A 16,986-nucleotide genomic window follows, 5' to 3' on the forward strand; every position below is an offset into this window, starting at 1 on the left:
CACTTCTACTCTTCCTAGTATTGCGCAGACGCCTTAATCCCTCCATCAACTATAGCTGATAAAAATCCGTGAAAATATAAAAAGAATTAAAAAAAATAATTTCTTCATTTTCAAAAGATTACTTCGAATATTTAGAGTGTTGTGTTTTACGCTTGTCAGGAAAAACCTACCAGAAAGATGACGCAAAACCAAGTACATTGCTTAAATGATGAACAAGATACATTCTTTCCATGAGATAATAATAGAAACGCCATAGCGAATATATCCTGTTTTACAAGGATAAACATTGTTTATCCATTCTATTTAAAAGATTGATTAACAATTTGGGTATCTGTCGCATTAATCTCATATATGTACATTAACATATGATACATTTAAAGCTGACAATATAATACATGCAGAACAAAATTGCAAAATATATACAACAAATACTTCCTTAATTTTATGTGCAGTACATGTAATACATTTTGTAATATCCTAACATGGTAAATTCAATTGAAATATTTGGAGCATTAAAAGCTTAATAGACATTTAGATCTAAAATTGTTCAGAGAACAATTGTTGGTCTTTCCATATCAATTTTTTAGGTAATTGATAAGAAGCTACTTCCAGTTTACTCAAAGTTACTATTGGCGTCCAATGATAGACTTCTTCATACTGATTAAAAAAATATATATGGTTTCTATATATTTTGTCTGAAATAAGGAAGATAATTTGCTACTTTCGGTTTAGAAAATGTCACTTCCGGTATCATATGATAGATTTATTCACACAGATTCCAAACTTATATGGTTTTAATATCATTTTGCTTGAAAAAAGGAGATAATTTGCAATTTCCGGTTTGATCGCATTTCTTAAGTTAGGACCCAATGACCTCAAATAAAAAGACTCTAGGTTTATACGGCTTACGATTTATGAGTTACAAAAACATAACAACAAATTAATTTAGTAAAGGTAGATAACTCCTATAAGATTTCACCGGATCGCTTCGATTCAATTCAGCAAAAAATTCCTGAGGTTGTAACGATAAATAAGAACAAGAATTTTGTCGTTATCTTTTTTTTTTTTTTGGCTACGGAGGAGATACACTTACAAGAAAAACAGTGTTTTGTGAGATAACTCTTACAATAAAAAAAGTCTTCGGCTTAACGAGATGAGTTTTAAAAGCGCAATAACTGTTTGACGTCTTAGATTGTGGTTTACCATCTACGTCATCTGGTCGTAAATTCATGGGAGGTGTCCGTTGTTATTCTGCGGTTTATATGTTGTAATGTAATATCATATTGTTTATTTATGTATTTCTCTGTGTTGAGTGTTCTTGCGTTTGTTTGTACTGTATTCCTGTCACGTAGTGTTCTCATTTTAACGGTATTTTTATTCAATCAAACGTAAACAAACCAGGATCTTATTATATAATAGAAAACTTCAACCATGATTAATTAACATAAAGACAGTTATATATATTTGTTTACTTGTAACTATAAAGATAAGACGTTCTCCGATGTGTCTAACTTAGACACAATTATTTGGTCAATTTGGATAATTATCTTTTGTATTATTTGTAGTGTGTATTATACAAGTAAGTTCGATATTTTTATTTAAGGTCTTTTAAAATATATACTTATTTTATATAGACAGTTTATCTAATTCGAATTAAGCTCTAAATCAGATACGCTACATTATCATGATTATTCGTTTATATTAACGAAAGAGACGCCAAGTGAAACTGGTGTGAATTGATAACACTTTGAAAGTTATCTTAACTGACATGTTTCCATTCTCATCAATTAAGATTTATTATTTGAATTAAATATTTAAAGTGTTCATTACGTACGGAAATTAAAATTAATAACTTGAATATATATACTCATGTTTATTCACACAGTTTAAAAAAAAAAAACACACCACATGGTCGGATTGGACTAGAACCAGGTGGTCCGAAAAAGATTACAAACATTTTAACAACATTTGTTCGCATCAAAGAGGCTGTTTACTAGCAAATATATTTACAAGGAAACTTCAACCGTGTGTTCCTTAAAGTTATAATAATTGCTTTTCTAATCACTGTTACTGAGTTGTTCGAGGTGTTTGGCCCCTAAATTATGTTTATAAAATACTTGTCTGAGTTGTTCGAGGGCCACTATATAATGTTTTTGCAACGTTCATAAAACACTGGTACTGATTAGTTTTAGGTGTTTGGCCCCTAAATTATGTTAATGAAATACTTATCTGAGTTGGTTGAGGTGAAGGACCACCATATAATGCTTAGTTAGTCCTAGAATCTGGATAGAGTCCTCTATCAAAATTTTTATTACATAAAATAAAACCCTGTTTGTATACATTCCATTGACACAGGAATGTCCCTGTTAAACATCTCTGGTAACATGAAATGTTCCCATTTAGAAATCTCATATCATACTATTTTCCAAACTATTTACACTAAATGAAATATTTTCCCTTGACAGTGCTAGGGCAAAAGGACAAGGTAACCGACGATATCACACTGGCCGCCTTGGTCTTTGATACGTGGAATTAACCATGGCCATGCTGAATAACATCCCCGTCAGCAAGAAAATATCAAAAAAAATATCCCCACTCCAGCCAGCCATAAGCAAAATATCACAATTCCTATACCAGACCAGGATTATTTGGCTCTGCCGACACTGGACCCCAACCTATTAAGGGTTTTAAGTTTAAGGGGCACATACAGGCAAAAGTTATCAAATCAATTCCAATTAACGAACGAGGGTAAATAGCAAACAAAGGAAACGTAAATAAAATGATTGCAGTTAACTGGAAGCAAATTGAGAACGATTCTGTAATCGACAAAGTATCAAGTTCTATGACAGTGTAACAATCAATTGCCACCAATATTAATGTTTTAACAACAACGTCGGTTCTGTAACTCTTGTCACTGACTTTATTTTGAAGTGTTAAATTAGTTCATTATTTCTGGCTTTTAACGCTTTGTAAGTAATATAACCATAGAAAGATAAGAAATACCTTGCTTCATAAAATATCTGTAGTAAACGTTCATATAACACTAGTACTGAGATGTTCGTGGTGAATGACCACTGGATAATGTCCAAATAACACTGGTACTGAGAGGTTCGTGGTGAATGACCACTGGATAATGTCCAAATAACACTGGTACTGAGAGGTTCGACCCCTAGATAACACCCCTTAAACACTGGTATTAAGTTGCTGTAGATGTATGATCCCTACATAATGTTTATGCAACATTGGTCTGAGTTTTTCGAGGTGTATGGCCACTAGATAGTGTTCATACTGGTACTGAGATTTTTTAGGTATTTGACCCCTTAATAATGTTAATAAAACACTGATGCTGATATGTTCGAAGTATATGGCTACCAGCAAATATTCATATAAGACTGGCACTGAGTTGTTCGAGGTGTATGGCCACTAGATAACGTTCATATGACACTATTACTGAATTTTGTAAAATATGTTTATGGAACACTCGTCTGTTATTCGAGTTGTATGACCACTAGATATTGTTCATACAACACTTGAACATGGTTGTTAGAGGTGTATGCATATGACCACTATACAAGTTTCTATTGCAGTGCTACTGATTCATTCGTATTGTATGACTACCAGATGACATTCACACCACACTGGTACTAAGATATTTGAGGGAAATGACCCTAAGATAACGTACATGTAACACTTGTAGTGAGATGTCAAAGGCGTATGACACTTCGAAAACGTTCATATAACATTTGCAGTAAAATGTTCGAAGTGTATGGCCATTAGAAAACGTTCATTTTCCATTGGTTCTAGGTTGTTTGAGGTGTTTGACCACTAGATTACGTTCATAACACTGTTACTGAGATGTTCGAGATGAATGATCCCTAGAAAACTTTCATTGTCACTTGTATTAAGATGTTCGAGATGTATGGCCACAAGATAACTTTCATATAACACTGGTACGGAGATGCCCCCGGTAAACGACCCCTAAATAAGGTTTATATAACACTGGTACTGAGATGTTGGAGGCGAACGACCCTTGGATAACATTCATATAACACTGGTACTTATATGTTCGCGGCATACGGCCTCTAAATAACGTTTATATAAAACTGGTACCGAGATGTTCGAAGTGTATGACCCTTAGATAACGTTCATATAACATTTGTAGTAAAATGTTCGAGGTGTATGGCCACTAAAAAACGTTCATATAACACTGGTAGTGAGATGTTCAAGGTATACATCACCTAAATAACGTTTATATAACACTGGTGCTGAGATGTTTGAGGAGTATGGCCCCTAGATAACGTTCAAATAACACTTGTACTGAGATGTTCGAGGTATACAGCCCCTAAATAACGTTTATATAACACTGGTACTGAGATGTTCGAGGTGTTTGGCCACTAGAAAACGTTCATATAACACCGGTACTGAGTTGTTCGAGGTGTTTGACCCCTATTTGACGTTCATAACACTGATACTGAGATGTTCTAGGTGACAGACACTTAGAAAACGTTCATATAACACTTGCACTTTGATGTTCGAGATGTATGGCCGATAGATAACATTAATATAACACTGGTACTAAGATGCTCAAGGTATACGACCCCTAAATAACGTTTATATAACACTGGTACTAAGATGCTCAAGGTATACGACCCCTAAATAATGTGTATATAACACTGGTACTGAGATGTTCGAAGTGTAGGATCCCTAGATAACGTTCATATAACACTGGTAGAGAGGTGTTCTTGTTATACGACCCCTACATAACGTTTATATAACACTGGTACTGAGATGTTAGAGGTGTATGACCTCTAGATAACATTCATAATACACAGGTTCTGAGACACGTTTGAGGTGCATGACCCCTAAATTATCACAAGTAATCAGAATTTAGATTGATCGGCCAAATAGGTATTAACCCTATATACTTAAAAAAAAAGATTACTGAATACTAGTACTTAAATAAGATTGAAAAAAATGAAACACGTTTTTCAATTTAATTAAACCCATTTCAAATCATTTTAAAACCAGTCAAATAGATTCCCTTGTGGTCATTTAAGTTAATTTAAGATATGGTTGAGCTACGTCAAACTAATTAGCCACGCTAAACGAAATCAAACTGGTATGAAGTTCTTTTAAACTTTAAAGTGTCCGCCTTTTTGTAAGGTAAATCTCTCAAGCAGAAAAGCAACACCGTTTATGTATCGTCAACCCGTTCCAAAAGTTATAATTATCGACTTTAGGCAGATGATATACCTCCAACAAATATTCACAATTAAAAGAAATTAATGGCAAATACATATGTAAATAAGTATCTTATGGTTATTGATGCAAGAGTTTTAAAATGCAGCAAAAAAAGTAAATCAGTTGTAAATAGAATTTAAAGATAAATGATTTAATTTTAATTTGTCCACATGCTGTAGCAGTAGATAAGAAAGATTGTTTATATGAAAACTTGCGTCGACTAAGTAATTTGGTCTCTCACAATAATTGCTAAAATATAAAACGAGAAAGTGAATTAAAAGGTCTTAATTGCACGCCTTGGGATTGTGCAAAATAGTAAAAAAATCAAATAGAAATGAATGAATTAAAACTTTTACAATTACCGACAAATAAAACAGTATTTATTATCTTTAAAAATGTTTATTAAATAAAAACACTGATCGTGAAAATGTTGAAATTGTTGAATTTATTCCGTAAACAGTTTAGACTTGTTGAAAATTAATTTACTTTCAAATCTGTTAAATATAAAAATAAGAAGATGTGGTATAATTGCGAATGAGACAACTCTCCACCATAGAAGTTAACAAATTATAGGTCACCGTACGATCTTCAACAAGGAGTTAAACCCATACCGTTAAAGTCGTAATATTTGTCACTAGTGTAAAAAGTTGGTTCACATGGGAAAAGGCTGAAAATAATAATATGAAACTCTAGTGTTGCTTAGTCTTTAGTTTTCTATGTTGTGTCATCTGTACTATTATTTGTCTGTTTGTCTTTTTATTTTTGGCCATGACGTTGTCAGTTTGTTTTCGATCTATGAGTTTGACTGTCCCTCTGGTATCTTTCGTCCCTCTTTTAAAAAAGTGAAGCTTGGTTATACGAATGTGTTTGGGGAATATCGTGCAGGTTGCATGTAAAAGAGTCCTAAAAATAAATGCACATAAGATCTGACCTAAATACGTGACTTGTTGCAGGACAAATTTTCAGGGTTTTTTTTCCAAACAGGTCTGCATATCTTTTTGGTTATTGTGTCAGTTAAATGTTTATCCCGTCATCTTTGTCGACCCATAAACCGAACTAAATTGACTTATGAATCAAATGTTTGATTTGATTTTTAGGCGAACTGAACATGCTTGATAATTGCCACTGGACGTTACGCAAACATCAATCAATTTAAATGAATCGCCCTATCAAAAGACTGAATCTCCCATGTAGTGTCGTCCTAAACATGTATGAAATATTTGCCACTGGACGTTAAGCAAATTGAAATGAACCAATTAGAAAATTATTCCGTCTCGAACTTTTACAAATTCATATTAAAGCATACGTTTTTCTGTTTTGTTTAATTTATCCGGAAAATTAAAATTGTGTATAGTTTAAATACTTCACGTACTAATATACCTGATACCTAATATAAACTGATGATTTTGCATGAATATTCAAAACAATAAAGCCCAGTCATATCATTTCGTTTATTCATGAAACGGATCATTAAAGGGAAACTTCTCAAACAAATGAAAAATTGATATTATGTTCATTATGAATTAAAAAGCACAAATTCAGAAATATTAACGTGTTATTCTTATGGATAAGAGGTCAACATCGATTTTAAATTTACAATATAAATTCTCAACATGTAGCCATCGTGACGGCTTCTCGATTAAAAAGACCACGTGATATCTATAAACCACAAAGAACCAAAACAAGCAGGGACTAACGTAGTCGTAATTCAGTGTCAAAATCACAGTCAAGCGTACGGTTGTTTTCCGGACTCTAAAAAAAGACTTATATCAGACATGATTGTCCTAATTATTGGCACACTTTTTAGTTAACTTGATACAGAATAATGTTTAAAAAAAAAGGTTTAAGAGTCAGGAAAGTCGGCCGCTTGGATATCTATTTTTTTTAAATAACTATGGTCTGCCGTTTTTCTAACTTACTTTTTTTCGCTAAGTTTATGAAACAAGTAAATATAAAGGGGAATAAGTTTAGAGCGATTACTTTTATGGATTCTCTCTCAAAGTTTAAGTCATAATTAACTAGCGGTGTTCCGTATCAAACATTTGAAAAAAATCTTTGTTCATAACTCTTTTATGTAATACATTTATTTAATTCGGTACTTCCCTAATTTGATCATCAGCATGGCTAAATAAATTATTGCCAGGGGTATTGTGAGGTGACACTTCCAGGTACACAATTACATAATGCAGGTTCATTCATCGCGTCACTGCCGAGCGTATCAGTGTACACGACTGGTTACTTAAAACTTTCCATTTAAAAACTATCAGATGTAATACACATGAAGTGTACATTTTTTTGTCTCGAGTCCGACAGTGATAAACTAGTCATTACTAAACTCATACGTCTATACAGTTTTACTACCACTTGTTTATGGGTGACATTTCTGATGTACAGAATGATATTTATGAAAATCTAAATAATTCCAGCTAAAGATTTGACAAAAAGATAAATCTATTTAGATATTTTGCTAGGGTAAAATTTGAAAAATGTTAGTATATAAAATGTACGCACTTGTCGATCGTTGGTTTATACAGATAGAAAGTTACGGAATTATAGATAGTCACAGTTTAAATATATATATTGAAAATAAGATAGAAACCTCCAGAACCAATCTGATTTAAATTCAGATCTATATCTAACTTGCTATGATTCATCGAAGTTATAAATATAGTAAAATCACAGATTTATATTTCAATTATATTTGTCTAGAACAGATTATGAAATTCGTCATCACAATTGTTAGTTTTATTTTATAGTATTGTGAATCGTTGAAATAACATGTGAAATTCCGACTAAGCGTGAATATCTTGTAAACAGTAGGGTTCTATTCTTACCTATTGTCAATTTCCTGTTCCGGATGTCTTATCAACCACACTATTCAATTTCAGGAAAATGTTATGTTACATAGATATATGCCTATTTGTCTCGGTTTTATTAACCGCAGGAAACGGCCCAACAGATGTCGAAGCACAGATAAAATCTAAGGTAGCAGCTAGCACTAAGGCTGCCCAACGAATTTTAAAAGAAGTGTTGTCGGTCGCCAATGGAGGAACATGGGGACCGTGGAGTGGTCCTGAATTTTGTGCAGAGGGTTATTATGCAACTGGATACTCTTTGAAGGTAAGATGTTATCTGTGAAAATTAAACATACACATATAGTCAGAATATCACGCATTCTGCACGAGTTCTGTTTTACACCCTTTATATTGATTGGTTAATCGATTTCAGAAGTGGCCTTAACAAGGTCTACCTATTTAACTGTAAAAAAATGTTTTATACAGTTTAAAATTGGTCTTATCACTACATGTATGATTAAGTAGATACTATAATTAATATTACAACTCACTCAGGCAAAATTGATCTAAGACGACAATGGTTGGGTTTTTTTTCGGCCATTTTGATTGTGATGCTACTAAACATTTTGTTAATTTGGATTTTGGACTCCCTGAATCAGGCGTTCTTCCTGATGTTTATCATAAAGACGCACGATTTGCGCACTGACTTGGTGCCATGCTATATGTCTATCAAATATGGTTTACATAAAACAATAATGTTCACCTTAAATTTTGCCTGTTTCTAATTATCGTTTCACATAAATGCCTAAAAGGCATTGATTAAACTGACTATTACAGACGCATTACTGATTTAAAGGGTAATCTTCCTTAATCCACAAGGGTTACCTCCTATATCATTTCTAACTGACTTCAAATGAATTGTTAATCCAACACACCGGTCCTATTTGATGATCATTGGCACTCATACTACATCGTCTTATCTATATTGATAAAACTGAGTATTACAGACGCATTACTGATTTAAAGAGTTATCTTCCTTAATTCACAAGGGTTACCTCCCATGTCATTTCACATAAATGCCTAAAAGGCATTGATTAAACTCACTATTACAGACGCATTACTGATTTAAAGGGTTAACTTCCTTAATCCACAAGGTTTACCTCCCATATCATTTCACATAAATGCATAAAAGGCATTGTCTTTTTGACATGGTTCCTACATCTTATTTTTTTACTAATATTGTATTTATATTGTGTCATAGATCAAACTTATTCGTTCAGTGTATGTTTACTTGTTTTTGTTTAAATGTCTTTTTGATCGAGTTAAGCCATTTCAATTGATATTTTATAGTGTGTCTTTTTATGTTGTAATGTCACGCTACTGTCTCGGGTTAAGGTGAAGGTAGGCGCCCGTTAAAACGTTTAAATCCGCTGCATATTTATGCACCTGTCGTAAGTCAGGATCCTGTTGTTCAGTGGTTGTCGTTTGTTGATGTGGTTCATAAGTGTTTCTCGTTTCTCTTTTTTTATATAGGTTAGACCGGTGGTTTTCCTGTTTGAATTGTTTTACACTAGTCATTTTGGGGCCCTTTATAGCTTGCTGTTCGGTGTAAGCCAAGGCTCCGTGTTGAAGGCCGTACTTTGACCTATAATTGTTAACTTTTTATACATTGGGACTTGGATGGAGAGTTGTCTCGTTGGCACTCATACCACATCTTCTTATTAATATTGATTAAACTGAGTATTACAGACGCATTACTGATTTAAAGAGTTATCTTCCTTAATCCACAAGGGTTACCTCCCATATCATTTCACATAAATATCTAAAAACATTGCTTAAACTGACAATTTCAGACGCATTACTGATTTAAAGGGTTATCTCCCTGAATCCACAAGGTTTACCTCCCATATCATTTCATATAAATGCCCTTAAGGCATTGATTAAAATGACTATTACAGACGCATTGCTGATTTGAAGGGTTATCTTCCTTAATCTACAAGGGTTATCTCCAACATCATTTCACATAAATGCCTGAAAGGCATTTATTAAACTGACTATTACATACGCATTACTGATTTAAAGGGTTAACTTCTTTAATCCACAAGGGTTACCTCCCATATCATTTCACATAAATGCTTAAAAGGCATTGATTAAACTGACTATTTGATGAATATTGATAAAGGAGATATTGGGGTCGAAGTATGGGCAACAATCTGTAATTGAATGGTGTGGGTGGCAGAGGGATACGCTTAGATGGCTGATTTTCAATCTACATACGGTATCTTCTTTTATAAATTTAAAGGAAATATCATAATGGTGGTTAAATCGTGATTTAGATGAATTTATTCAACCACAGTCAAAAAATAATTTAGTATCCCATATGCTTCAATAACGTACAAAATTCAATACATCAAAAGTTTGGCTCAAGAAATCTATCGACATAAGTATGTTTAATTTTGATACATTTAAGAACTCATTCGGAAAAAAATTAAGTACCCTATTTTCTTTAACATTGTTCAATTAGTATTGATTTATACATCTTCTTTAGATTGAAGAAAAACAAGGAAAAGGAGACGACACCGCACTGAATGCTATACGCTTAAAGTGTCGGAAGGGAAATAACTCTCCTAGTACTGGTGGAACTATTTCGGCCCAAGAAGGACGATGGGGTCAATGGTCGGAAACAACGGATTGTCCTCTTGGTGAACAATTAGTTGGTTTTCGTCTACAGGTTGAAGCCAAACAGGTAAATAAAAATGTTGTAAAATCTGTATACTTTGAATGTCTAATGGACAGAAATACATTCATTTGCTTTTCAAATTTGGTTATATTAGTCTTGCTTTACGGCGTAAAACGTTTGCAGAGGTGCAGTACTGCCCAGATGAAAAAAGCAACAGTTGCGTGAAGCAACTTATATTTTACATAATCCTATACTTGAGTAAATGTGTAAATGTTTAATAATATTACTGTATGATTTAAACATTTAATCGACACAAATTTATAATTTTCATAAAAATCTGCTTTCCAGGCTAAAATTTAAGATATATTCATAAAAGCAGTGCTATACATTGCTGTTCATAACAATTTTGATATGATATGGAAAATTTGACATGTTCCCTTAGAATTTGACATCAAAAGGCGTCAATAACCAAAATGAAATAATTTGGATCTGGAAAAACACATCATAGTGTAACTTATTATTTTCGTTTTGGTTAAAGGTGTCTTTTTTCTTCGATTTTGTAATAGATACTCATAATTTGTCAAAATCTTTCAAAACTGCAGTTTTGAGAAGTATTTTTAATCTGTTTCATGTACAATACTACGACTAATAATCGATGATTGTAATGTTGTTAATTTACCACTTCAAACTACGCATCCGCACAAAGAAAGGCAACCAATATCATACACTGAAGAAAGACGATAATACCATATCTAATAAAAATAAAACAAAAATACAACTGTAAATTTTTGAAAAGATAGAAACAAGCTTTAAAAACGAGATCAACACGTTAACAATTCCTTTCGTCCGAAGTACTTTTCTGGATTTACCTTCATCAGGAACGCTCAAAACCGAATATTTGAAAGCAAAGGAGACAGCTTAATATCAGCACCTACGTGTTGCTTGTTTCTGCCAAAATGTGAATTTTTTTTGTATAAGATGTATCTAATTTCATAATTATATATTGTTTTTACTAAAGCAAATGATATATGAGAAACTGAAACAGTTGAAGAGCTATATGACCATAAAGGACCTAAAAGGATTAAAAAATTCCAAAACTTTGAAATAAATTTAGGGGATATTGAAAATACAAAATTCCTACACACTTAAGGCTCTTAACCATAGATTTATGCCGCTTAGACACGGGGAAGATTTATGCCGCTCAGACACGGGGAAGATATATGACGCCCACAAATTCAATCCATTTACTGAACGCATGTTTGAATGGTTGGTTAATTTGTATATTGCTGCATGCATTTTACATAGAATGAATTGATCTTTAACCAATTTTGCGTCGTCTCGTTTTAAGACTTTTTAACAAAGACACGGTAATTCAAAAAGTTATAATGGTAAACATATCGTGGGTATCATTTGAAGATGATTAAAATTATAAAAAAATTTTGAATACTGATAATAATGTACATTGTATAAATATTTGTTTCAGGGAAGAGGAGACGATACAGCAGCAAACACTGTAAACTTTAGGTGCAGAAGTTTCAATGGTGGAGCAACAAATATAATAGGAACTAGAGGATTTTGGGGAAAAGTTGGAGCATGGAGTCAAACGTGTCCTCTTGGGTCTGCAATATGTGGACTAGAAGTCCGAATTGAACCCAACCAAGGAAGAGGGGACGACACAGCACTGAATGACGCTAAATTTTATTGTTGTTCACAATAAATAAATAATTTTAGTCACCATGGTAACATAGTGACAAACTTTACCACTTCCCGATTTTGGATTTAATTTTCTGTATTGTTTTTATCCTGATGACTGTGCCCTAGTCACCAAAACATGTCCATCTATTAAATTACGACATTAATCCCTGCAGTGTTGTTGTTATAACAGTCATCACATGTACTTATTTGGTTATACATTTATTTATTTATCTTTACTTATCTTTATGCGTCATTGATCCCCTAATTATATACGTCATCAGCATTGTTGGGTGCTGGTAACAAATGGTTTTGCAGTTTTAAGGGTAACATGCTTCTATTGGTGACAGCTCTATATAGCCACCTTCTGCCACGGTATAATTTGGGATATTTAACAAAATACACATGTTGGAGTATGCAAACCATTCACACGCATGATGATGGTCATCTAATTGACTGCACGTGATGTGTTCATATGCGGTCATACCTTGTCTTATTGGAGACGTGTGTGCCTACTGAAGGAAGTCAATTTGGAAATGCAATATGTATAACTTGGTCCTTTTTGATCAAATAGCTCTTCAACTGTTTCCGGTTTTATCATGTTTATACATCAGTAGCTTTCATATATTAACCTTTGTGCGTGCTTGATGAAGGTTAATCCAGAAATGCGTTTAGGAATTATGAATTGATAACAACTGTCATATTCCTGACTTGGTACAGGCATTTTCTTATTTATGTATAAAATGGCGGATGAAACCTAGTTATATAGCTAGCTAAACATCTCACTTGTATGACAGTCGCATAGAATTCCATCATATTGACAGCAATGTGTGAACAAAACAAACAGACATAATAGGTAAAAATGTCAAAAATACGGGCATAGCAGTCATCATTGTGTTATAATCTTATTCACTATAAAAACAAAAAAATATGTCAACAAATCATTCTAACTCCGGGTGTGGGATTTTCTCGCATTTTTGAAGTCCGATTGGTCGCTTTTGACTGTTTTCTGCTCTTTGGTGGGTTGTTGTCTCTTTGACACATTCCCCCTTTCCATTCTCAATTTTATTTCATAAATTATCTGTTTATACATAAAAAAAAAAAAATCAAAAAATAAGGTTACAACTCTCTCAGACAAAGTTGGCCTAATATGCATTTGTTTTTATATTGTTTTTAAGTTCTTTTTTGTCATTTCAATTTTCAACTGTTTCGGTTATCATACTTTCTGTTTTCAAATATTCTGATTTTAGCGTTTACTTCGAAGATAAATTATGAAATAATTGCCACTATACATTAAGAAAGCAACAATCAGTCAATCAGTCATTCGATTTGGAAAGCTATTTTTAGTGAAATTTGTATATGATGATTGCTGGAAGCACTACAAAAGTCAAAAAGTCTGAAAAGACCAGTTTTTGTCTGAATTTGCATGAATTTTTACTCGACATTCTTAATTTGTCTGAATAATTTTTAAAAATTCTTGCCATAGTATGAATTTGTCTTGAAGGTTCTTGATTTTTCTTGACAAATGTCTTGACAGTATGAACATTGTCTTAAAATTTCTCGACACTTCCTGTATCATCTGATAAGAGTCTGGATTAGTCTCGACCAATTCTTGACTGTCTTAAATTTGTCTCGATCTGTCTTGACATATTCTTGACATTCTTGATAATGTCTGAATATGTCTCGACATATTCTTGACATTCTAAATAAGGTCTGAATATGTCTCGACACATTCTTGACAGTCTTAAATATGTCTTGACACTATCTCAACAGTATAAATTTCGCCTGAATTGTGAACAGACTTATTCTGCACTGAAAACCCTGAATTATCCCCAATGTAGATTAATTTTGATTTATTTTTATTAAACATTTAAGTAATTCTTTTCACCTGGGACTGATCGGTCTGTTGAGATTTCATTGTCCCGATAGCGGATTATTGATTTTTTGTTTTGATTGACAGCTTATCGTGTCACGTGGTTAATTAGCCTTCGATACATGTAAACAATTGATTTCGGCGAACATGTCAGCATGTTTATACCGTTAAAATAGGTGGATTTAAAATAAAAAGATATAATTAAATGAACAAAAAATTAAAAATATATGAATTATTTAATTATTTTAACAAATTGAAATTATTTACTAGAAAGAAATGTTTTTATATGGGGATGAACTAATATTAGTAATGCCGATTTAAAACTAGGAAAGTTAAGTTCTTCTTTATTTTAACATAATCATCGAAGTTCTTTTGAAAGTTAACTACTTTCTTTATTGTTAAAATTATATTAAGAAGTAGTCAATTAGTGCTGTTGAAAACAAATATGGTCGAAATGGCGGCGCTTTACTTGATCGCTAAGAAAACAACGTGTGGAAAGTTGATAGATCTTAATTAATCTTAACAAAAACAATTATAGTGTAATTGAAATCAATGTCGACAATTTCAGTTCAAAATTAAACCCTATAACAACAGTTACCCGGGTTTCGTAAAATATTTCAATAGCCTTATTGTTTTCTAAATTTCGTGTTTACACATAAATTTCTCAAAAATAAATCTAGCTTGGCTTCTCTTTGATCAGAAATACTTTAAAACATTTTCGTGTGTTTCTTCTGTTCATTATAGTTTCAAAATGTGTAGTAAAACAGACTTTTTGCATTGGGATGGGGATATCGATCTTGATTTTTTATTTGATGGGGATTACACTGATATTGATGCTGGCGATTGTTCTGACGACGATGTGCCATCAACACCATCAAAAATGGCTAAAACTGCAATTGCTGATTCCAAGCCAGTTTATTCATGTCCTACATGTGCAAAACAACTTAAGACTATCACCGGTTTCCGTGGGCATATGAGAGGTCAACATAAAATTCATAACATCAAACCCTCTGAGCATAGGTCTAGCACAGCTCCAACATCTGCAGCTACACCAACAACTAACCAGAGCTATAAGTTCAGGATGTCATCTACTGACTTCCAAGGGGTTTTTGACTCAGCCTTTACACAAGCATTAGAAGGCATCCTTAATTGTCCATTCCGTAATAGTTCTGTCTCTCTGAATGGTTAACAAGTTATACAGATTGCAAAAGATATTAAAGATAACCAAACCGTCATGCAACAACTATAATCTGCCATACAAGATCCCTTTTGGTCCATATTTTCAAGTAGAGACTCAACATCACAACTTGTTGAAAATGAAGAAATGTTTGCTTCATTCTTTTCAACATGTGTTGACACAAACTTTAGGGACAAGTGCCTTTCAATAATTGATTCCTCAAGTTCATATTCAGCAGTTTTTTCAGTATTTTCCTTCGTGGACTATTAGACAACATTATTCAGAACAGGGTATCATTGTTTTTGCCTACAACTACAAATAGCTCTGACCAATTACCAGTTATAAGTGACAGTGAGCAATCCACACTATACTATATAGCTGGGTATATCATCAGTGCCCTGAAGAAAGAATCTCAAAGATTCTCACAGTCTGAGAAACACAATGCTTTGAGTAAAGCACTACAATCTTGTATTCAACAGAATAAATGTGCACCAGTAAGTTTTGTTAACACATATTCTGCCTGGACTGAAAAGTTAAACCGTGGGGGACTACAGACAGCTTATGACAGTTGTTTTCCTTTTGGTTAGGGAGTTTGAAACCATCCTTCGTCAAGTTTGTGACATATCAACAGCAGGTATTAATTCTAAAACACTAGACAAACAGGGACTTAAGGAACAGATTCTTTCTGCATTTATGGTCAAACATTATTTTGGTAAATTGTGTCTCGACCCGGTTCATTCAGGATACATACTAGAACGTATAATTCCCTGTTTTTAACAATTCGTGGACATGCAGTCACACAACAGATTAAGACGCAACATGACAAAAAGGACAAAAATGACTCTACATCATCCAAGCCTCTACGCAAAGTACTGAAGGACAAGACAAATGTGTGAATACTTTTTCATGAACAAATGTGAACTCTTGTATGTCAAATGTATGTAAATAAATAGATGAAGTCCTTTAAATTATTTATTTTTGTATAGTCATATAACCATACATCAGTTTTAAATGAAGATACATGAGTAAAATCTTCTAGGTTAACAGTATGGTGGTATTTGTATGCTTTGTCCAATATCACATAAAACTCATGACCAAAAATGCCATCGCTATCAGCAACTTCACCACTTTTCCCACTCTCTTTGTACATAGTATCATCTTCAATACTATCTAACCAGGGAAGTCTCCAGAAAGGTTCAGTAATATTAATTAAAAAGAAATTACAATGAAACATCGAAGGGCATAGAGTTTACATGTACATAATTACATTGATAAGTTGATCAAAAGTTACACATTTGATGATACAAAAACATGTAATTTCAGTATAACTGAATCAAAGTTGTTAACATTTGTTGCGGGTTTGCTGTCAAATTGATTTACATAACATCTCTTAAAATACACATGTATACAAATATTCTTTAAAGTTCAATACATGTATAGACAGAAATAAAAAAATACAAGAATGTGTCCATATAAATACATGGTTTCGTGGTAAATACGTATACCAGCCTGGTCAATACTAATAAAT

General features: G+C 33.0%; 1 protein-coding gene across 1 annotated transcript; it reads left to right on the top strand.

Annotated features, from left to right (window-relative positions):
- The first annotated feature begins 1,468 nt into the window (after positions 1-1,468).
- Positions 1,469-12,579, top strand: LOC127707839 (vitelline membrane outer layer protein 1 homolog). Its single transcript, XM_052212593.1, has 4 exons — positions 1,469-1,579; positions 8,130-8,361; positions 10,585-10,782; positions 12,200-12,579. The coding sequence occupies exons 2-4, from the start codon at positions 8,134-8,136 to the stop codon at positions 12,431-12,433; spliced, it is 660 nt and encodes a 219-aa protein (XP_052068553.1). The 5' UTR covers positions 1,469-1,579; positions 8,130-8,133; the 3' UTR covers positions 12,434-12,579.
- Positions 12,580-16,986: the final 4,407 nt, after the last annotated feature.

This window comes from Mytilus californianus, unplaced genomic scaffold (genome assembly GCF_021869535.1).
Source record: "Mytilus californianus isolate M0D057914Y unplaced genomic scaffold, xbMytCali1.0.p SCAF_7, whole genome shotgun sequence".
Classification (NCBI taxonomy): domain Eukaryota; kingdom Metazoa; phylum Mollusca; class Bivalvia; order Mytilida; family Mytilidae; genus Mytilus; species Mytilus californianus.